General features: G+C 50.7%; 1 protein-coding gene across 1 annotated transcript; it reads left to right on the top strand.

Moving 5' to 3' along the window:
- Window positions 1-868: 868 nt before the first annotated feature.
- CD101 (CD101 molecule) lies at window positions 869-19,799 on the top strand. The gene is made up of 9 exons (XM_088158033.1): window positions 869-1,380; window positions 2,965-3,342; window positions 4,487-4,903; window positions 6,936-7,322; window positions 8,095-8,478; window positions 10,005-10,409; window positions 14,694-15,095; window positions 15,915-16,310; window positions 17,829-19,799. The coding sequence occupies exons 1-9, from the start codon at window positions 1,326-1,328 to the stop codon at window positions 18,020-18,022; spliced, it is 3,018 nt and encodes a 1,005-aa protein (XP_088014159.1). The 5' UTR covers window positions 869-1,325; the 3' UTR covers window positions 18,023-19,799.
- The last annotated feature ends 1,153 nt before the right edge of the window (window positions 19,800-20,952 follow it).

Here is a 20,952-nt window from a genome sequence, read left to right as displayed (position 1 = left end):
GTCATATGAGTTGGTTTTATAGATGGGGAAGTGAAGGACCTCATGTTTGTTTTGGGTTGTTACATGAATCTCATTCCCTCTGGAAGCCCCCTGGGATCAAGCAAGAGGAGCTGTTTTATGGTTGGTTTTTGCTTGTGAATCCCAGAGCTAATTAAGTCATTCAGTCAATCCCTCTAGCAGCAGCAGGAGCAGCATGGCTCAAGGATAAATGCTTTATGCCACCTGGAGAAAAAAAAACCAACAACCCCAAAACAAGGAAAACAACTCCACCCCAAAAATCCCAAAAACTAAAAAAAAAACCAAACCACCACCAAGCCAAAAACCCAAACAAATAATTTCAGCAGTGTCTCTGAGCCCATCTCTAGTGGTTTGGCTACATGCCTCAGAGACTGGGTTTTCCCTGTCCAGGATGTGTCCCTATCAGCCTCCTACAATGTCCCAGGATGCTCCTGGCACCTGCCAGCAGGAGCAGCAGCATGTCCCAAGCAGCCACAGCACTTATCTCTGGGAATGTGCTGGAGCTCCTGGGACTGTGCTGGAGCCTCCTGACCTCAGCCCTCCAGTGCAGCTCCCTGTGGTCTCATTGCTCCTGTGAGAAGTGTTGGGACAGGGTCTCCCACATCTGGTGCCTGCTCATGGGGTGTGCATACAGAAAAGAGTTCCTGGCCAATTCCTGGCTCTGTGGTGATCTTTCAAGAGCCAACAAGCCAGCTGGACTGGCTGCTATGATTCTCCTGACCATGGAGTAGATGGACTGGTGGGGATGCTGTGGGAGAGATGCCCCACTACATAGTGAGGCAGAGCTGGATCAGCTCTCTGCAAGGAGCACTGTGCCACCCTAGCTTGTACCTGCAGCCATGGGAAATAAATAGCTGGAGGAACCTTCAGCCCTAGAAATCTGCTTCCATCCCTCCCTGGAATCCAGCCCCTTGTCCCCTCCTGGCTGTTAGCAGGGGGCAGGATACTCTGTGCAATAAAGTGGGAGCAGTGAGGCAGAGGTTTAGCCCATGCTGCTGTTGGACAGCAAAGCCACGACCTGACCACAGGTGGGCACCTGGCATGGACGCAGTGGCAGAAGGGACTTTGGGCGTCCAAGTCACGCTTGTCCAGGTGGCCTGGGGACAGGGTGCTGGCTGTCACCTCCCAGAGGGTGTTACTTTGCTGATGCACCCCATAACTTCTCCCTGCCACTCTAAGCAGAGGAAACCACCAGTGACAGACAGTTTCCTCCCAGCCTCTTTCTACATCGCGGAGTGGCTGTCGCCATCGCCCATGAGAGCCCATCACTGCCCCTCTGGGAGAGGATCCAAGCACAGCAGATTCCCATGGGGCTGGCACAGCACCTGGCAGCTGCCTTCCTCTTCCTTCTCCTCCTCCTGGGTGAGTGCCCTGCCCAGTGGCTGGAGCTTTCTTGGAAGTGTTGTGGGGAAAGCAGGGCATGGGGGGCTCAGCCAGCGCTGCTCTGGCTCAGTCGTCATGGGAAGAGGAGCATCAGCATCTGCTCCTTTTGCACTGTGTTTTCACTCCAAAATGAGAATCCAAACCCTAAGAGGGTTTTGGTGAGGGGACATGCATGTCCCCAGTGAGTGGCTGACGATGTTAGCTCACTCCCTCTTCTATTGGAAGGGAATTTCTGAAGGTTTCCTAGACAGTGCTGTCACCAGCTCTCTTCCCAGGTCACCATGGTTGTTTTTTTGACTCAGGACCCATGTCCTGTGGGCATTCTGCATGCTGAGCACCAGATAGAGTAAAAGTCACCACTGGGAGCTATATGGAAGGGGAGGGTCTATGGGTGGCAATCCCCAGACCCTCTGCAAGCAGAAATGAAGAGAGGAGCTCTTGATGTTTCCTGGTGCCCCCTGCCTTCAGAGGAGCTTTTGCTGACCCCTCCCCTGTGCTCTCCTCCATTTCTGCCTATGAAGCATCTCTGCAGCAGCTGGCCTGCTGTTGACCTCCACTCTCCCATGTCCCTCAGCTTCTGCTTTGCATCTCCTCCTCTGGCAGTGATCAGCTCTGCACCCTGGCTCCCTGTCCACCACACTTTGTGCAGGAGAGCTTGCCTCTCTTATTTTTAACACACCACAAGCTTCCTCCGGTGATCTCAGCCTGGTTGCTGCTTCCTCTGCAGTGCTGCCTGAGAGAGGCTCTCCAGTCACGAACAGGCTTGGCAACCCTCTGGTCTCTGTCGTGTGACCCCCAGTGTGGCAGGACGCAAGAAAGCTCAGGGCTCTGTTGTTACATGACTGTCTTGGTTTGAAAGACAGGTCTCTGCATAGAAAGCTAGGGGCCTCTCTTTGAAATGGAGAATGTAAACCCTCTCCCTCCAAATTATAATAAATTTTGAAATTAAGGGGCTCTCAGGCAAAGATATGGGAATAGGAATAACAGTTCTTTACTAGGAAAATTAAAATAGAAATACAGTATTACAGAAAACAAACGCAACAAACCCAAAACACTGACAGAGTCAGAATACAACCTGACGCCCTGTCAGTCAGTCAGTCAGGGTGTTGGTGCAGTCCCATTAAATGGTGGCTGCATCCTCCTGCAGTGACAGATGCGGTTCAGTTGAAGCAGTGCTCCTGTAGAAGGTGCAGTTTTCCTCTGAAGGCCCAGTGATGATGTAGAAGGGTCTGCTTTTCCTCTGGAATCCAGTGGAAAAAGGCTGCTTTGATGTTCCAAATTACAGATTTTATCTAGGTAGGAAAGGCTTAGCTCCTCCTCCTGGGTGGAGCATCTCCCAATGGGATGATGTAATTTTATCAGCCATGCAGTGGCACTCAATGGCCCATTAACAGAGGATATCTTCCTGGAGGAAGGATGGGTTGTGGAAAAGATAAAGATGACTGCCCCACCTGGTTTTAACAGATAGTGATAGAATACATACTTGTGGTCACATCCTGCATTGCAACCTAAGACAACGACTTCTTGTTTCTGTACCCCTGCAAACACCGTGTGTGCCGACAGGTGCGACCACTGCCCAGCGGCAAGTGACGGTGCAGCAGGGACCCCTGTACCGCACGGAGGGCTCCCACATCACCCTGTGGTGCAAGGTGAGCGGCTACCAGGGCCCAGCAGAGCAGAACTTCCAGTGGTCCATCTACCTGCCCTCGGCCCCCGAGCGGGAGGTGCAGATCGTCAGCACCGTGGACCCTTCCTTCCCCTACGCCATCTACACGCAGCGAGTGCGCGACCGCGGCATCTTCGTGGAGCGGCTGCAGGGGGACGCCGTGCTGCTGCACATCGCCGAGCTGCAGGAGCGCGACACCGGCCAGTACGAGTGCCACACGCCCAACACCGACGCCAAGTTCTTGGGGACCTACAGCGCCAAGACCAACCTCTCAGGTGGGTCCTGCGTGGCTGTGGGGCAGGTCTCTGCTTGTCCCCATTTTGCACTGGGGAGGGGTGCTTATCTGTTTGGGGAAAGGGATGGTTAGTGGGGCTGAGATGGGTATGTCCAGATATCCGCTCGCATGTTCTCTGGTTCTCTCCTCCCAGCCAGAGCAAGGGGAGGGAAAGAAGTCTCTGCTTTCCCGTGGCCTGGTTCCAGCTCCTGACACAGACACAGCATGAGCACTTAGGAAGGCAGGAGTTCCCAGTTTTAACTTCTGTGCATGAACTGTTGTGGTCTTCTCAGGGTGTAGTACCTATGGTAGGATTCACAGCTGGTCTGTGAGCCAGAGAGGGTTAATGAATAAGGGTTATTTCTCAAAAGTATTCTATCAAGGCTGTTGGCCTGGAGACCAAGAAGAGAAGAAGGAGAAGGAGATAAGTGGGGATGAAAACCTGCAGCTGGGAAAAGTATTTTTAGAAAAGTCTTGTGAAAAACTGAGGTGTAGATGGTCTTGCACCAATGAACATTAGGTTGATCTATTGTAACCGATGAACAAAGTGTAAACTGTGTAGAGGGTATAAAAGACAGCATGCTGTAGTAATAAATGGAATATTAGCCTTGTGAAATGTAGTGTGTCTATTTGTACGTTGTACCCGTCCCTACAGCCACAGATACCCACAGATGGAGGGAGGTAGCAGCTCTTGGAAGGCAATGGGGTGGAGAAACAGAGGGAAAGGTTCTACTGTGAGCCCACCAAGTCTACATGGTGGCATGGTAATTCCACTTGGTGTTCAAGCCCTGCTTTCTCCTTTATCTTGGTGTTGCACCAGTCTATGTTTGGGATAGTGAGGGCATGGATTCAAATATCCTGAGGGTTGCCTAATCAATACTGACTGTAGTTTGACTGAAGAGGGCATTGCAAAGAGATTCACTGTTTTTCTGGTTTGCTGAGGTTTTAGTCACTTCACATCTCAACATAAGCTGATGGAAGCCTTGTCAGTCAGCTACAGAAGATTTTTCTCCTATGCTGTTAGATCCCTTAGGCCCTGGTTGTAGTTTCTTGGGAGTTATCCTATGCAGGGACAGGAGCTGGACTCAGTGGGTCCCTTTCAGCTCAGGATATTCTATGATTCTGTGTTTCTCCCCCATGCTCAGTGATTCCAGACACACTCTCGGCTTCCATGGCACCCCAGGCCCTCACTCTCATGGAAGGGGATGCAGTGGAACTTACCTGTGAGGTGTCCAAGTCCACTGCCCAGCACACCCATCTCTCAGTTGGCTGGTACCTTCTCCAGGGAGCAGGAGAGCACCGTGCCCAGGAGATCCTCACCCTCTCCAAGGACTTCATCCTGAAGCCAGGACCCTCCTATGAGCAGAGGTTTCTGGAGAGGGATGTGCAGCTGAACAAGGTTGGGAACACCACGTACAAGCTCATCATCAGGGGGGTGAAGCCATCTGACCAGGGACAGCTGTACTGTGAGGCAGCTGAGTGGATTGAGGATCCTGACGGGACATGGAAGGACATCTCCAGCAAGCAAACACAGAGGACTTCGCTGGCAGTTGTGAGCCAGGGTAAGGCCTTTGCTAACTCATGTTGGCCCCAACTCCCCTGTGCATTCAAGCAGCAGATTTCAGTGCCCCTTCACCTGCCTGTGCAGCCCAGGGACACACTGGTGGGTCTGGCTGGACATGGAGTGGGTGGCTGGGCTGGGCTCAGGGGAAGGGAGAATCTCTCTCTCTCACCAGTGAACTTTAGCTCCAAGCAGCCAAGACAAGGTTGTGGCTAGCTGGTGTCCTTTAACGTAGTGTGCAGTAAAACTGGAGCAGGTCTCCCACTGAAACCCTGCCTGTGGAGGTGGTGTACCCTGTCCTCACACCTCAGGGCGGGTGGAGGAGGCTACAGAGCAAAGCTGGGGCAGCGAGGGGAACTGATGTCTTGTGGGAATGTGGTGAGTCAGAGCAGGAAACCAAAGAAACAGATGGGTGAGAACTAAGCACTCTGAAAGTGGCTCAGGGGAGCAAGGTATCAGGAGGAGTGGGAGGGAAGTGTGGTCTCTTGACAGTCTGTTTCCTGAAACCTGTCTGACTGGCAAAGCTTTATTCCCTTCACTGTGCACTCTTTGCAGCAAAGGCTTTCCAAGGCTGCTGCTGCTTGGGGAGCAATGGCAGTCGAGGCACTTCCTCTTGTTGGAGAGGGCTCGTTATGACTGGTAGTGTGTGGATTCAGCCATTAGTGCCATGGGATCGTTTAGAAATAGAGAAACCTTGTCAGAATTTGGTATTTGTCCTGTGGTAACTGTTAAAGGTACAAGGGAGGTGATGGTGGTGAGAAGACTTTATGGTGGCAGTATTGGTATTGCCACGGTGGCACAGCAGTGAGTGTGCAAGCCTTCCATCAAATATGCAGGGCTGGTTTCTTCCTCCAGCACCCAGAGGGGGCATCCAGGCTGCAGGGCTGAGCACCTTGTCACTCTGAGAGCCATCGACCACTCTGACCATGGCCAACTGCTCCACTGGTTTCTATAAACTCTGCAGCAAATATTTAGGAACACCAAACATATCTGCAGCAGCTGGGATTCCTGTTCTCAAACTGTTTATGAACCAGTGTTTAAATTCACAGGGTACTCTGCTTTCAAGAAGTTATTTGAGCCCTTCCAATTGTGGTCTGGGAGCTGCTTCATTTTACTTCCATACTACAGCATGTAACCTTTCTCTTGTTTTGAGACTCAGGGGGCACCACAGTGACCCAGGGAGACAGAGTGGTGTGAGCAGGGAATCGGGGCTCAGTCCTTCCTCCAGGTTTTGGCCATGCCAGTGCTCTGTGGGCTCATGGCACAGGGTTTTGGGGTACCCAGTGGGTCTCCTGCTTGCAGCCACTGTTCAGCCAGGCTGATGCCAGGAACCAGGGGCATTGAGTCCCCATCAAGAATGGTATCATAGGACCCAGAGATGGGGTCCTTACCTCAGACATAGCTGACTGACTGCCCAAGAGGGTCTGCCAAGGGCAAGGTGACTTTAGGTTCCCCCTGTCACCACCTTCTTTGCTCAGCACCTACTGCTAATTGGTATGGGGGGCAGGTTCCACCTCATCTTGCTTCCTTCTTACCTCCCCATGCTGTGATAAGTCTTGACATTTCTGCTTTCTGTAGGAACTTAACCCAAATCCTCTCCAGCTTGGAGAGCATCTCTTGCCCACAGCCCACAGGAGTCACTGGGGGCTTTAGCATGCAGGAACAGCCACGGTAGATTCAGACAAGCCACCCCTTCATGTACCAGAGTTAAAACCACCACTGTGATAAAACTCCTTTGTGCCCCTTTTTGCCTTACAAGATAGGTGTTCCATGAGGCAAAACAGCTCCAGGAGGTGAGACAGAGCAGCACCTGCAAAAGCTGATGCCTCTGAGTGAGGGCAGCCCTCAGTTCAGATGCCTGAGCTGAGCTGCCAGGGTCAAAGTTTTCCATCCTGATCGCTTCTCTTATGAAATAAAACATTCCAACAGAGAATTCCCTCCTGTTGCCCTCTGCAAGGGCACTGGTGGTGCCAGGCAGGAGGGAAGCATGGGCAGGGCTGCCCACCACCCTCTTTCTTTTTTATTTTCCACAGGCAGAGACCTCCCTGTGGACATCACTGCTGCTGGTGAACACTCCCTTGCTGAAGGGGACACCTTGCAGCTCAGCTGTGTGGTGGGAGCCCCAAAGAGCAGCAGCAGGCACTTTGAAGTGACTTGGCTCCTCAATGAGAGGGAAGTGGCCAGGGTTGACCCCCATGGGGTATTGATTTGGGAGGAAGAATATCAGGAGAGAGCCAAGCTGGGACAGCTCCGAGCATCCAAGCCAAGCAACACAGTTTATGTCCTCACCATCTATGAGGTGGGGCTGAAGGACGAGGGTACCTACCAGTGCTCTGTGTCAGAAATGAAGGCTCCTGGAGACCTGCACAGCATCCAGACCAATGTGTCATCAGGCATACAAGTCAACGTGAACCCAACAGGTTAGTAAATCCTAATAGCTGCTCTTCCAAGTAAAGTCTGCAGGATCCTTGATTGGGGAATGCTTTAGGTCTGGCCTCATCTGGACAGGGGTAGAAAGAGTGCAAACATGCCATAGTTTTTGATAGATAATAGGAAAAGCATTTGCTTTAGCAAATCCTAGCATAACAGACACAGTAGCTGTCAAAAAAGTGTAAACCTTCAGTCCAGTCTCTTCACAGTAAATTTTAGGGCAAACAGAATTCTGAGTAGTCTGAGTCCTGCTGTGTCTTTGGTACTGAAAACTATGAGCAGCATCTGCTGCTACTCCTGAAAATCACAGGAAAACCCAGCAGAACAGGTACATCTGGGAAGGGGAATCACTGACATTTCCATCAGAGTATTCTCCCTGTTTTGGATGGATGATTTGTGAGAAACCACTCTAAGAAAAGTACGTAGGAGGCTCATGGTTTCCTTGTCATAGCTAGATAATGGCTTTTTCTGATGTAGCAGGAGCTGCCTGTTGGGACTCTGTTTCTTAACTAATTCTTTATGTATCCGTGTCCCAAGAAAGATATGAAACAGAAAAAAAAAAAAAAAAAAAAAAAAAAAAAAAAAAAAAATCACAACCACAACGCCCTCTCCATATTTATAGGAAAAGGCTGGTTGAAAATTTCAGGCAATTCCCCAGCTTCTCCAACATCAAGATCCATCTAGCCTTTCCATTTAATGCTGCAGTACACCTGATTTTCCCTAAGGAGCGCCACATCCCAACGTGGTACCTGTCGTTTGCAGAGAGCCACATGCGCCTGGCCGTGTCCACCAGCACCCCACGGGTCACGGTGGGAGACCCCCTGATCCTGCACTGCGACGTGCAGGGGGCCACCAGCCCTGTGTCCCTGCGCTGGTGGCACCTGCCCCCGCAGCACCCGGGGCACAGGGTGCTGGTGGCCACCGTGGAGCAGGATGGTAGCCAGAGCCTGGGCAGCGCCTACCAGGATGGGGGCGCTCGGGGGAGCCTTCGGCTGGAGAAAGGGAGCTCTGGCACCTTCACCCTGGTGATCCCCAGCACCCTGGACGAGGATGACGGTGGGCAGTACAGGTGTGAGGTGACACAGTGGTCCCGAGGCCGGAACTGGACGGAGAAGGGGGAGGCAGCAGTGACAGTCAGCTCCATGGGTAAGTGCAGCCATCACAATTTCTGGGGTTGGAGGCAGTGGGGTGGATGCATCTCCCTAGGACACAGGCTTGCTGTGCGCTGCAGGGTGACCTGGTGTTGGAAAGGATAAAGATTTTACAGGAAGGTCTCACAGATATGTATGTACAACAGAAAGATCCATGAATGTAGAATCTGAAGAAGGAATAGAAATGACAGCAAGTTTTGATAAAGAAGAAAAGAAATTGCTGAGCCAGTCTTACTGGGGTAACTAAGAAGCCAAAATGTAAAGTGAGTTGGAAGGGCTTTTATGGCTCAGAGCAAAGGATAAATCCACCTCAAACAAAAGATGTTTTTACCAAGCAAAAATATTTTCACAGGCAAACAAGAAAGCCAATGTTGCAAGTAAAGAAAAGATTTCAAAATTTTCCATTGCCAGAAAATTAAGAAACAACTTCTAGCTTAAACTGTAACATACTAACTTTTTGTGATTGGAATGTAGTAACATGAATATGGTAATGTCAGTAGTTGTGGTAGGCTATAAGTAATAGTAAAAGTATTGGTTAGTTGCTATGTTTTAAAATGCTCTGCAATGAAAAGTATATCATGCATTGTAATCAAAACTAGAGTTGGCTTCAGACAAACCCACAGCTGTGGCTGAAAAGGCTGTGAGCTGTGCTCTTGTCACCCACGACCCGTGAATTTCTGTATCATCTGGATACAATAAACAGCATTTTAAAGAGCCACCTAGAGCCCCGCATCCCTCATTCCAACTCTTAAAACCTAGGGCTGATCACTTGCCCTGCAGTGCTTCAGTTTCCCCATTTCTACCATTTCTCCATGGTGTGTTTTGGGAGAGACCAGTAGGAGACAGCAGCTAAAATGCTGGGAAACCTGAAGGGCAGCATCTTGCTTAGCAAGCCTGTCTCCTTAAGCTGGAATACAAAATATCTGTTCTAGAGGCATAATTACTTGCAGTAATGACGTTTGACAAAGCTGCTTGCTGAGTTGTTCGGTGGTATTTATCAGAGATACACGCCAGTGCTGGCCTCGGATTGTTTCTCCTGCCCTCTTCTCTGAGCTGCTCATCTGTATGGTGTGCAGTGGCCATGTCCTTCCTTCTTGGGTGCCTTTATGGAGAGGCAGCTTTTGGCTGTGATTTAGGGTGGTTTGCCCTTCTTGTTGCTGGGCTGGGTGCCTGAGAGCACCAGTCAGGCCACAGGGAATTGTTAAGCTTTCATGGAGGGCGGAGGGAAGCAGCAAACAGGACAGGACATCAGCAGAGGATCCCCTGGTGTGGGACTGGGGACCCTGGAAAAGAGGGTACTCAGAGTTTTCTGGGAAAGTGGGGGTGGGAAAGTGGGAGGTAGGAGAGGGCCAGGGGCTGCATGGGGCTGGCAGAGCACAGTGCAGCTCCGTGGAGAGTGGCAGTGTCAGAGGAGCAGCAGCACTGCTGGTGCCATGGCCCTGGCTGTGTGGCAAGGGTGGCAGTGGGGTGGCACAGGGCAGGACTTCTGTCCCCATCCCAAGGGCTCTCTCCCCTGAGCAGGTTTCGGGCTGCTGGCCACGCTGAGGAGCCGAACTGCCACTGTCAGCTACGGGCAGAGCTTTGAGCTCTTCTGCCAAGTGGATGCCAGCTACACCCTGGAGGAGGTGCCAGCATCGGTGAAGTGGCTTTTCCAGCCCAGCCCTCACACAGATTCCTTACAAGAACTGGTCCAGGTCTCTCCCAGTGGCACTGTGGTCTGGAGGACAGCACAGCCACACTTCCAGGGGAAAGCCCAGCTGGCGAAGACTGACACCTCCTTCAAGCTGCACATCCACAGTGCCTTGCCTGCCCATCAGGGGATGTACCAGTGTGAGGTGCAGGTCTGGAGGAGGAACACCCTGCCCCTGGGGCAGCCAGCAGCCAGCACCAGCTCCAATGCCGTGGGAATAAGAGTGGTGCTGCCAGGTAAGCAGACCCTTCAGCAGTGGTCTCTTCTGCAACTTTAAATCCATCAAACATGACCGGGGGCACCCAGGGCCACTGATGTCTGGGGTGTCCCCAGCAGGGTCACCTCCCAGGGCTGCAGGACATGGTGCTGCCTGTTCCAAAACCTTGGTGTTGGCAAGTGGCAGCATCTATTTGTTTTCAGATTACACCAAGCACACAGGGGTCAGCCTTGCCACTAGGATTTTAAGCCTGGTTTCTGGAAAGAAGCAGTACCCCCCTAAGAAGCCCAGCTGAATGTTTGGGGTGCGAGGTACACCAAACATTGGTGTGCCCATGGTGTGGGTTTCTGGGAGGCAGTGCAGAGAGACCAGCCCCTGAAGCTGATGCTGGGATATGTCTGTGCTCTCTGACCAGAATATTTAAAGTATGCTGAGAAAGCACCAGGCCTCTCTGCTGGGCTGAGAGCCAGCACTGAGCCTCAGGGTGCCAGGGACTCCACGGGGAGGTATCTCCTACCAAGCACAGCTGGGGCCCTGCCCAGGGTTCCCTTTTATGGCCACCCCTGCAGGCAGGCTCTGTGCTGCCATCCCTCCTGCCAGCATCCCGCTGGGAGCCTCATCCTCTTATGGAAGAGAGATGCTGCAGACAGAGCCCAGCCACCCTGCCATGCCCTGCTTCCTGCTGCCCCTGGCAGCACCAGCGTGTCAGTGTGCCCTGCTCACAGCTGGGGCTGCTGCAGGAGCTGCAGGGTTTGGGTTTGTCCTGGCCAAAGCTCTGAGCCTCTGGAGGCAGGTGAGAATATGGGCTGGTTTGGTTTTTTGCCCTCGTGTCAGTTCTGCCAGCAAAGGAGAGGTCTTGTTCTTTTTTTTTTTTTCTTTTTTTTTTTTCCCCATGCATTAAGTGCTCCTTCCTCTAAAATCCTTGTACTTTCGGAATCACAACCCGGTGAACTGAAATTATGCATTTTTCATGTTTTCTAACTGATGGGCTTGCTGTGGCATAAGCTAATACATTTTCTTCCCTCTTTTCTCTGGTGCTCTCTCTTGTTCCACTGTTACTCACTCCTCACCCCCGTGGAGCTGACTGCTGGGATGCTCTCTTGGACACTGGAGCCACAACCAGCTGGGGCAGGGTGGCACTGAGGCGAGGGGTGACAATAATCAGCACATTTGAGCACACATCTCTAGTGTAAATGGCATTGAGACGAGCAGGTGTAATTGCAGGGCATCTACACAGAGGAGATGGTAGCAGCATGAGATTGCAACATTTGGCTCCAAACGTATTGCAGCTGTTTCTGGAGACTGCAACCCTGTAGGGAAGGTGGGAACTGGGAGAGGGTGATGCACAGTGGGAGGTTCCTGCTGGCTGCTCTCTTGGAAAGGCAGCACGAGCCAGAGAAGGATATTTGGGAAGATGGGGAAGTCTGGGGAGGAAGCTGGCTCAGGCAGCAATAGGGTTGAGGCAAAACTGCAGAAAATCGAGGCTGCAAATTATGAAAATCACCAGCCTGCTTTTGCTCATATAAAACCTTATAGCTGGAGCCTGCAGAGATACTGGAGTTCTTGACTTTTTGCTTCAGTGCTTGTTTCCTACTTGATGTCAGTCGGTGCTTTAGGGGTTTACATGTTGCTGTGGTCTGTGGACCATCATCAGATGGGAGGGACATCCATGAAAGATTATAACAGTTGGGGAACAAGGACAGATCTTTTCCATTTCCAATATCTTAGGTGAGATCTCATAATTAGTGCTCCATGAGCCTCTCAGTGCAGCTGCTTGCTCCACTCTGGAGTGAGATGCAGGGGCTTTTTCACCTGGTGTCCCTCAGGCCAGCAGCCCACGTGGGCTGTGTGTGCCCTAATGCCTGCTCCACTGCTCCTGGGGCAGGCAGAAAACCAAGCATCAGCAGGTAAGGTTCACAGGGAGACGGGTGGTGAGATGCTCGGTTTGGTTAATTACATTGAAAATGAAAGGGAAAAGAGCACCATGGCTGTATGTGAGAAAGGAAGAGCAGGCAGCTGCTCTGCCCTTTTGGTGATTGATCCTCAACATTAGAGAGAGGGAGACATTAAACTAAAACAAAGAAGCTTTGCAGCAAGTGCTCTGCTTCCTCTTGAGGTGATCTCCAAGAGTGTAACAGCAATTTTCCTCACACTCAGGCAGAGGTTCCTGTGCTTCCTCTTTGAGCTCCAGGAGCTTTTCCTTCTCTGGAGCATTTTCTGCCAGGCTAGGTCGTACTCAAGCAAGGCCCTGCCTGTCCCCTCATCCCCTGGCAGTTCACTGGCTGGCTGAGTGGTACCCTTGGTACTGAGCAGATGAAAAGTGTCTTATTTTTTCTAGTGTCACAGAAACACGGGATGGTGGAGATTGGCAGAGACCTCTGGAGGTCAGCTGGTCCAGCTCCCTGGGCAAGCAGGGCCACCCAGAGCAGGCTGCCCAGAGCCACCTCCAAATGGCTTTTGGGTATCCCCAGTGTAGCCCTCTGAAGAGCTGTGCTTCCACAGAGCCAGCTCTGGGATGGGTATGCTTTTAAGTACTGAAGTTCAAGACATCTCAACTTGCATCTAGTTCCCAGGTGTGCTCAAGTCTGTGTGATTTTCCTGGTGGATCTGATGAATTTGCACAGTGTCCTAATTAGGGTGACTGCTGTCCCCTCTCTTTTGCTTTTTGCCCATACGTGTTTCTTCAGAGCAGCAAATGCTCACTGTGAAATGCAGGAGAGCACTTTGGTCCCTTGGGAGCATCCAGCTCCCAGACATCCCAGTGAGTGTTGCTGTGGAAATCCTCACCACTGAAGTGAGGCAATCTGCAGATACTGGGACTCTGCAAGTGCCTCTGTGGAGGAAACTGCCAACCTTTTGGTGAAAATGTGTTTGTCTGCAGAAAAAAGGAAGAGTAATGGGGTACAAAGAGAAAAGAATAAGCAGGGAGGTTTTGTTGCCAGATTTCACATGGAGGCAGAGGCTTTACAGGGATGTGAAGAGATATCAGTTGGGATATTTTGCTTTTACCAGTCTCAAGAGAGGCAGTGAAGACCTCTGAAGTGGATTGCTTGGGTTTTGAGAAGAAATGCTCGAAGGAAGGGGAAATGTGCAAGCTTTCTCCTGCAGTGTTTCTCCTTTCTCCCTGAGGGAGAAGCTGCAGCTCCCACCTGTCCCAATGCCCTCTCCACAACCTGCTGCCCTCACATCCCTTGGGAGAGGGCTGAGAAGGAGAATGCCCTGCTGAGCCTGTGGCCGAGGGCAGGGGTCTGAGACATTCTGGGGGACCATCTCAGTGTGTCCTCTGCTGCCTGTCCCCAAACCAGCGCCCAGGGGCTGAGCCTTAAGGGAGCTCAGTTGTCCCCAGCCTCTGTGGCAGAGGGTGTCCTGCAGCTCAGTTCATGTGCAAGGAAAGTGTCAAGAATGGAAACTCTGCCTTCAGCCCCTTAAAGCTCTGCAGACACTTAAAAACCTCCTGCTGAGTAATTTCTCCCTACCCAAGGGTGGAAATCTGTGTGTACTCCTTCCCCTGACTGCTGACTCCATCTGACAGAGGTGGAGTCTCAGCATGGAGGGGAGGGTGGAGAGGAAATGCAAGTGGTTGGAGAACCTTTAAAGATATGGATTAGCAGTGTTTTCACTGCTGGGGGAGAGGTTCCAGCAACAGGTGATGTGCTGTGGGGAGAGGTTCCCTCAAAGCAGGAGCAGCACAGACACATCAGGATCAGCAGAGCTGCAGGCAGCACCATCCCTCTGCTCTCCTCAACTGCACAGCACTGAACAATCACTGGGTGTGATCACAGAGGGTGTGCAGGACTCTGTCTTGTGGGTATTAATGCAATAACCACAGCAAACACCTGAGATGGCAACTGTTAGTGACAGCCACAGAGGCTCTGTAGTCTCTCTGTGATAAAAGACACTTGTTCACAGTCTCCAAAGCTGTGGGCTGGTTTTGTCACGTATGTGTGAGCCTGCTGATGGAAGCACTGCTAGACAGACACATTTGCTTCAGACAGAGGCTTTGCCTCCAAGCTCCAACACAATGGATGCCTCCATCCCCATTCCTGCTCCGTGGTCTCTGCTACCCTCCTGCCTGTAACACCCAGCTGTGATTCCCTGCTATTGTTTGAACAAGGGTTTGTGGATTTGCTCTTTCCCTCCTTCCTCCACTCTCTGCTCCAGCACCCCCTAATGAGTTTTGTCCTCTGTGCACTCTCTTCCTTGCTCCTATTTCAGGGGGTTTCTCTCAGGAGAACTTCATTCCTCTCCATGTACCTGTACTGGCAGCTGCATCTGGCATAATTGTTTTGTTTCTCCATTTTAGAAAGCAAGCTTCAGGTTGCTACGAAAGACAGCTCTGTGGAAATTGCCGGTGGAAACACAGCCATTGAGTGCAGGATTGTGTTTGCCCAGAATAATTCACAGTTTGCTGTTACCTGGTACCTCCTGCCTCTTCTGGCAGATGCAAAACCCCTGCAAATCACCAGGGCCAGCTACAGCAGCGTACTGGAATATGGGTCTGAATTCAGCTCTCCTGCACAAAAATCCCGGTTCCTGAGCCAGAGGGTGTCCAGCAACATATTCCAGCTGCAGATTCTGTCTGCATCCCCCAGGGACGAGGGCAGGTACTACTGTGTGGTAGAGGAATGGCTCTGGCTGGTGGATGGCTGGTACAAGCTCGGAGAGGGAACATCAGGAAGGACCACGCTGAAGTTCAGACTCCCAGGTGAGCAGGTGTTATCTCTTGTACAGGTGATGCTGAAGAAGGTTGGATCAACTTATGAAAGGTCCCTGCCAGGCCTCTCCTAAGCTGGCAGGGCTTAGGAAAAACAGCAGCTCCTGTCTTGGATCTGAGGCTTAGGGATGCAGGAGTTGTCAGTGCCTCTCAAAGGGAAATGGGGAATTAGGAAGATTTACCACATCCTCCCAAACCAACCGAGCTGCTATTTTTGCTACAGATGTAGCTGAATGCTTCATAACAAAGTGAATTGTGGCCTTTTTCTTTTCCCTCCAACACCTGGTGCACTTGGGTGGTTGTACAATGCTGTGAATAGAGAACCTGCCCTTACCTGGTGCTCCTGAGCATCCTGAAGGAAAACATTTGGTTTTCCTTACTCTGCAGCACATTGCTGCTAAGAAACAAGACTGGAAGTTCAACTGCTCTCACCTTAATCACCGTGCCTCTGGGGGGCATGGTGGGTCCCCCTGGCTCAGTTCTTCCCTCTCTGAGCCTCACTCCAGCCCTAAATAAAGTGGATCAGAGAATTCTAGCTTCCTACAAAGCTTTTGGTCCAAAGGATGCCTTTTTCAGTTGTTTGGAGGGGGTGGGAAGCATTACTGCACAGGGGGCAGAGGTGATGGGGGAGGATGGGGACAGGACGCCCCAGGGAGAATGAGTCACAGGAGCAGAGACTCCTGCGAGAGGCCATTCCAGTCCCTCACACTTTGCTCCAGAAGGTTCCTATCAGCCTGTGGGTGCGGGCAGAAGTGTTTTTACAGCAGTACAACACCGCAGCATCTCTTTCTGCTTTGCACTCTCCCCCAGAGCACCAGCTGCAGATGGAGAAAACCAACCACAGCATCTCTGCGAGGGAGGGCGAGGAGGTGACGCTGCCCTGCCGGCTGCAGGGTGCTCTCCAAGCTCACACACACCCCTCGGCCACCTGGTTCCAGGTGAGGAGCAGCGGCAGTGACAGTGCCCTGCTGATCCTCCACCAGGATGGCACCGTGGAGTACCCGCAGGAGCGCCTGGCACCGAGGCTGTTCCTGCGCCGCCCTTCTGCTGGTGACTTCAGCCTGACACTGAGCAGCGTGGAGAGGGGAGATGCTGGGGCATATTACTGCCAGCTGCAGGAATGGCAGAAGGAGAGTGAGGAGAAGGACTGGGATCTACGAGCTTTGGCACACTCAGGGTACACCCAGCTCACCACCATCCCTCCAGGTAACTCTGCTGGGTGCCAGGGGCTGATCACCCTGCGTGGCTCGTCTCCCCATAACCATGCTGGGGCCAGAAACGAAATGTTTTGGGGGGGAAAATTCTTGGTGTGACTTCTCTGGCAAGTCTGTCTAGACTGAAGTCTCTAAAAACAGCCTCTGTTCACTTTGGGGTGAGTGGGAGTGCATGCTGGGTGTGAAGATAGGACTGGATTCTGCATGCAGAAGTTAAAGTAAATAAAAGCAAAGGTTTCAGTCAGGTGCAGGCAGCGTTTTTAGGAAGGTAATAGGCAGGGGTTGTTGCTGCTTTGGGAAAATAGGAGGCTCAGATGACCCATGTGGAGGAAAAAACATAAACTGTGAAATCAATCACGATGCACCCAGCTGAGAGGATCTTGCACTTGTACTCGCCTGCAGCTCTGGAGCTGCCATGCCTGAAGCCAGCCTGGGTGCCTACACGAGTTATGGCTTCTGCAGCAATTCCCAGTGCTGACCAGCATGGAAAGAGTGACCCTGCAGAGCCCTGCCCTGTATCTGCTGCTCCCACAGCCAGGCACAGAGCCTGCTCTCAGGACTTTGCACCCACAGCAGAGCTGATCTGGATTTAATTGCACAGAGAGGGACTGACAGCACTTCATCCCCCCTGCTGCTGTGTTACTGCTGTTGTCCATCACAGCTCTCTCTAGCACTCAAGATTTCTCCTTCATCAGCTCCCTCTATCTCTTGTTACCCATTACTGGTGGAGTAACCATTGCTAAAATTGTTCAGTAATTTACTGCTAGTAAATTCTCCTCCAATTTTTGAATAAGTGTTTTTGCCAAGTGGTTTTCATGGTTTTCACAAAAGGCAAAAGATTAGCTGGGTGGCTTTTCTTTCTCCTTCTCTTTTCAAATTTTTTTTTTTTTTTTGAGTGGCCATATGTGTGCATGTGTGTTCCTCCTGTGATGCAGGTATCTTTGAAGTAGCCAGCAGTCCCCACCTCAGCTGGGGATCTGTTCTGCAGGAGCTTCCAGGGATGAGGATGGTGCTCACAGCCGCCTGCAGCTCAGTGGGGATAAAATCCAATAGCAGATGAGCAGTAACAAGGAGGGGCAGGTGTCTGGGGGGGACAGGGACCTCTTGATTTCCTTTGCTTTCCTCTTATCCCATCTTGCTCGGTGGTGCAGTCTCTGACAGACTTCTACCTCATCCCACTGTCCCTGATGTCGGGGTATGTTGCTTTTCCTTACTGAGCCCAGCCTGGAATGGGTTAGCAGAAGAACACTGGGCTGTTTCTCTTGGCATGTTTCAGATGAACAAGCCAGGGCCTTATCTGACCTCTCCAGACAAGAAATTGAGGCAAATTACCTGGTTTCTCTCTCCTTTCCCCTCAGGTAGCCTGTATGAATTCTTAAAAATTGATAGCTGTTGAAGATTGAGGGAAAAGTGTTAAGAAAGTAGAACTTAGAGAAACAGTAGGAGAGGTAAATTCACAAACTAGCTTGGAGCATCACTTTCTTTTTTTTTTTTTGTTTTTTTCCTTCAGAGTCAACTGTTCTGTCTAGGATCTGCTCATCCCCACCACTGCTGAATTTCATCTTATACTTACCACTGGTTCTGATCCTTCTCCTGGCCCTTGCTGTCTTCTGCTGGTACTGCAAATTCAGGAAAAAGAAGAAGGACAATATCACAGAATGGATGCTGGAACTGGAAGGGAATGAAGAGGTCAAGAAAACTTAGCTGTAGAGGGAGATGTAACTCGGAGGAGCAGAGCTGGACAGCTGAGAAGGACTGAGTCCTTGCAGAGGGGCTTTTTATGTTTTGTAGTAGCTCTTGCAATAAATCCTTGAAATTGTGGGTTGCTTTTGATGGAATGAAGCAGCTTTGGAATTACTGAGCAAATAGGATTTTCAAAACAAGTGTTTCTGTCTTTTAGGTTAGGTACCCACGCATTTCCTACTCTGTTTGTTGTGGTACATTTGAGGTCCTTGTAGTATGCATCTCCCACTGTGGATAGAGGTGTTATTCCTCTGCAGAAATAAGGGAAAAAACCAGCTCTTTCTGCACTGTGACACAAAAGTACCACATTTTTACTAATTTTATGTGTCTTGACAAAATCTACGTGGTATGTAGGCTAAAAACCAGTGGTAGAACTGTAAGTAGAATATTGGTGTCCTATTTAAGCCATTGCCCTTGCCTTTGCTCACTCTTTGCTGGGGAAGCTCTTGGGCACTGCTGTTTTCACATTCTGAGAGTGCCTGTGCCCAGAGTGCATCATCTCCAAAATGAAACGGGTCTTCATCACAAAACCTGTCACAGGAACATGAGGACTGAGCAAGGCTGGCTGAAGAAGAAAGTCCAGAGCAGAGGAATCACAGCCATCCACAGAAAACCAAACCCTGTTGACTCAATAAAGAACTTGCATGGAGTCTTGGATCCCAGAAGGAAGATGTGGACTGACTGTACTAAGTTTACAGCTCCTTCCTTTGCTTCTGCTGTAGGAGAAGACAGCATCCAGCCCCTGGTACCTGGGCTGGATCAGGAAGCTGCACAGCTGGGACCTGCTATTGGACACATCCAGGTTGTCCCTTGTGATAAAAAAAGCCATGTGTGTGCTTGTGGGGCAGCTCCTCTGTACTCTGGAATCCAGCTCAGGCTCACCTTTTCAAGGCTGAGGAGCTCTGCTACCTGAAGAGTGTCTGGCTGATGCAGAGAAGAAAGGAGATTTTTATTCAATCCTGATAAGCCAAGGGATATTCTACCCCTAATGGTGCAAAATGGGATGTGGTTCCAGGGAGTTGTAAGTTCAGGTATCAGGGCAACACCCTAAGCACTGTTCTCAGAACAAAGTAGCTTTATAGAAACCACAGCAGACACTTAAGAACCTGCTTCCTGTGACCACAGAGAGATTTGGAGACAACACAGCTCCTGTAGATGATCTGCTCTTTCACGTTCTTTGCAATTAGGAAAGCTGCCTGACTTTGTCCTGAAGAACTGGCAGGTGCTTCAGCCCCTTGAAAATGCAGTTTTTGCACACATCTGAAGACTACTCTCCTGTTTCCCTGTTCAGCCACCTCTGTCTGTGCTGGCTGGTTGCAGCTTGCTCAGTCTTTCCCTGCAGGATGTTTTCTGGACCCCGTGCAGCTTTTTCCCTTTGCTGCCCTGACCCCAGCTGCCTCTCCCGCAGCGTGAGTGCTCAGAGCTGCACGTGGGGCTCTCTGCAGAGCTTTCCCCCTGCCTTGTGGGTTCTGTCCCGTTTACACATCCCAGCAGGATGTTTGGTTTTCTCTCTGCATGTGACAGCACAGCGCTGTTCGTGCTTGGCTCGGCACCATCAGCCTCCTCTCCTGCAGATTTGCTGTCTAGCAGGTTGTGTCTCCACTGTGTGCTCAGGCTGGTGACTTTTCCTCTCTAACTGAAGCCCCATTTTCATGGGGGTGTTGAACAGCTCTCTGCACCAGTTTGTGGAAGATCCTGCTGTCTATCTTAGCCCTGTCTCAATAAACCTCTAACTCACGGGCTGGTTTCCATCTGTTTGACAGAGAAGCAGATGCTCCCAGGATATTAAACTCCTACAGGTTTCAGGGAAAGTGGTAGGTGGATGAAGGAGAGGAGGCAGGCGAGTTGTGCCACCAAGGGAAGGGTGCAGTGTGAATTGGCCACCTGGCTTGTGTTTAGGGGATGTGGAGAAGAGATGTAGGTGTGCTAGGGCATGGGAAAGGAAAGAAGGATCTGCTTGTGACTATCAACTGTTAACAATAAATCTATGCACGTAGCTTATCTGCTAATTTTCTGCTGTTTATCCAGGTTTTCATTTGGATTGTATCCTTAGTTTGCCCAAGAATACCTTGGAAGCCTACTCCACAAACCTTGGTAAAGTCAAGAATATATGATGCCTACTGTTTAAACCTTCCCACAAGTTTTTCAGCCTTATTTCAAGGGAGATAGGTTGGTCTGCTTTGGTTTTGTTCAAAACAAACAAAAAATTAGTGGGTTTTTTTTTCTTTCTTGCATTCTTTTTAGTACTTTTAAATACTTTGTCCCTGTATCTCCCTGGGGATTATAGTTAAAAAGATGGTGTTCAGTTTCCACTTCTTTTAAAAATAATTTTGCCCTATATGCCTCATTTGGTGTCTCACACCTCCTCAGATATTACTACAGAAAGCTGCTAATAGATGTCTTGACAGCCCATTCTTTATGTGGCTTAGGATGAACCTCATCAGACCATCCTTCTAGTCAAAAATCTGAATTATTTAGGTTGCTACTCATTACCAGAGTGCTGGGACAGCCCCTACCCTGCTGTAGCAGTCGCATGTGTGGGTCAGTTCTCCAAAAGCTGTGTGAGCTCTCTGAGTGACCTGGGTTTGGTGCATCCCCCAGAATTGTTCTGTCCCCCTCTCTCAGCCACCTCAGCAGCCCATGGCAGGTCTGTGGAGGCATCTTTCCTGCCATCTAATCTGCACACAAAAAGCTGCAGACTGCTGCACCACGAGATTTTGGTGTCTGGTGGACTGGAGGAAAAAGGTGGGTGCAGAGAGGGAGGTTTCTCCATCAACAGAGCATTTTCTCCTTCTGTGCCATTTCTGCTCTGTCAACCAGAGCCCCATGGAGTAGCAACTTTCTAATCATGCAGGTCTAGAGGTTTTAATTTAAGTTCTAAGTGTGCCTTG

The sequence above is a fragment of the Sturnus vulgaris genome, chromosome 2 (genome assembly GCF_052056855.1).
Source record: "Sturnus vulgaris isolate bStuVul1 chromosome 2, bStuVul1.hap1, whole genome shotgun sequence".
Lineage (NCBI taxonomy): Eukaryota > Metazoa > Chordata > Aves > Passeriformes > Sturnidae > Sturnus > Sturnus vulgaris.
This window is presented reverse-complemented; position numbering and strand designations above follow the sequence as displayed.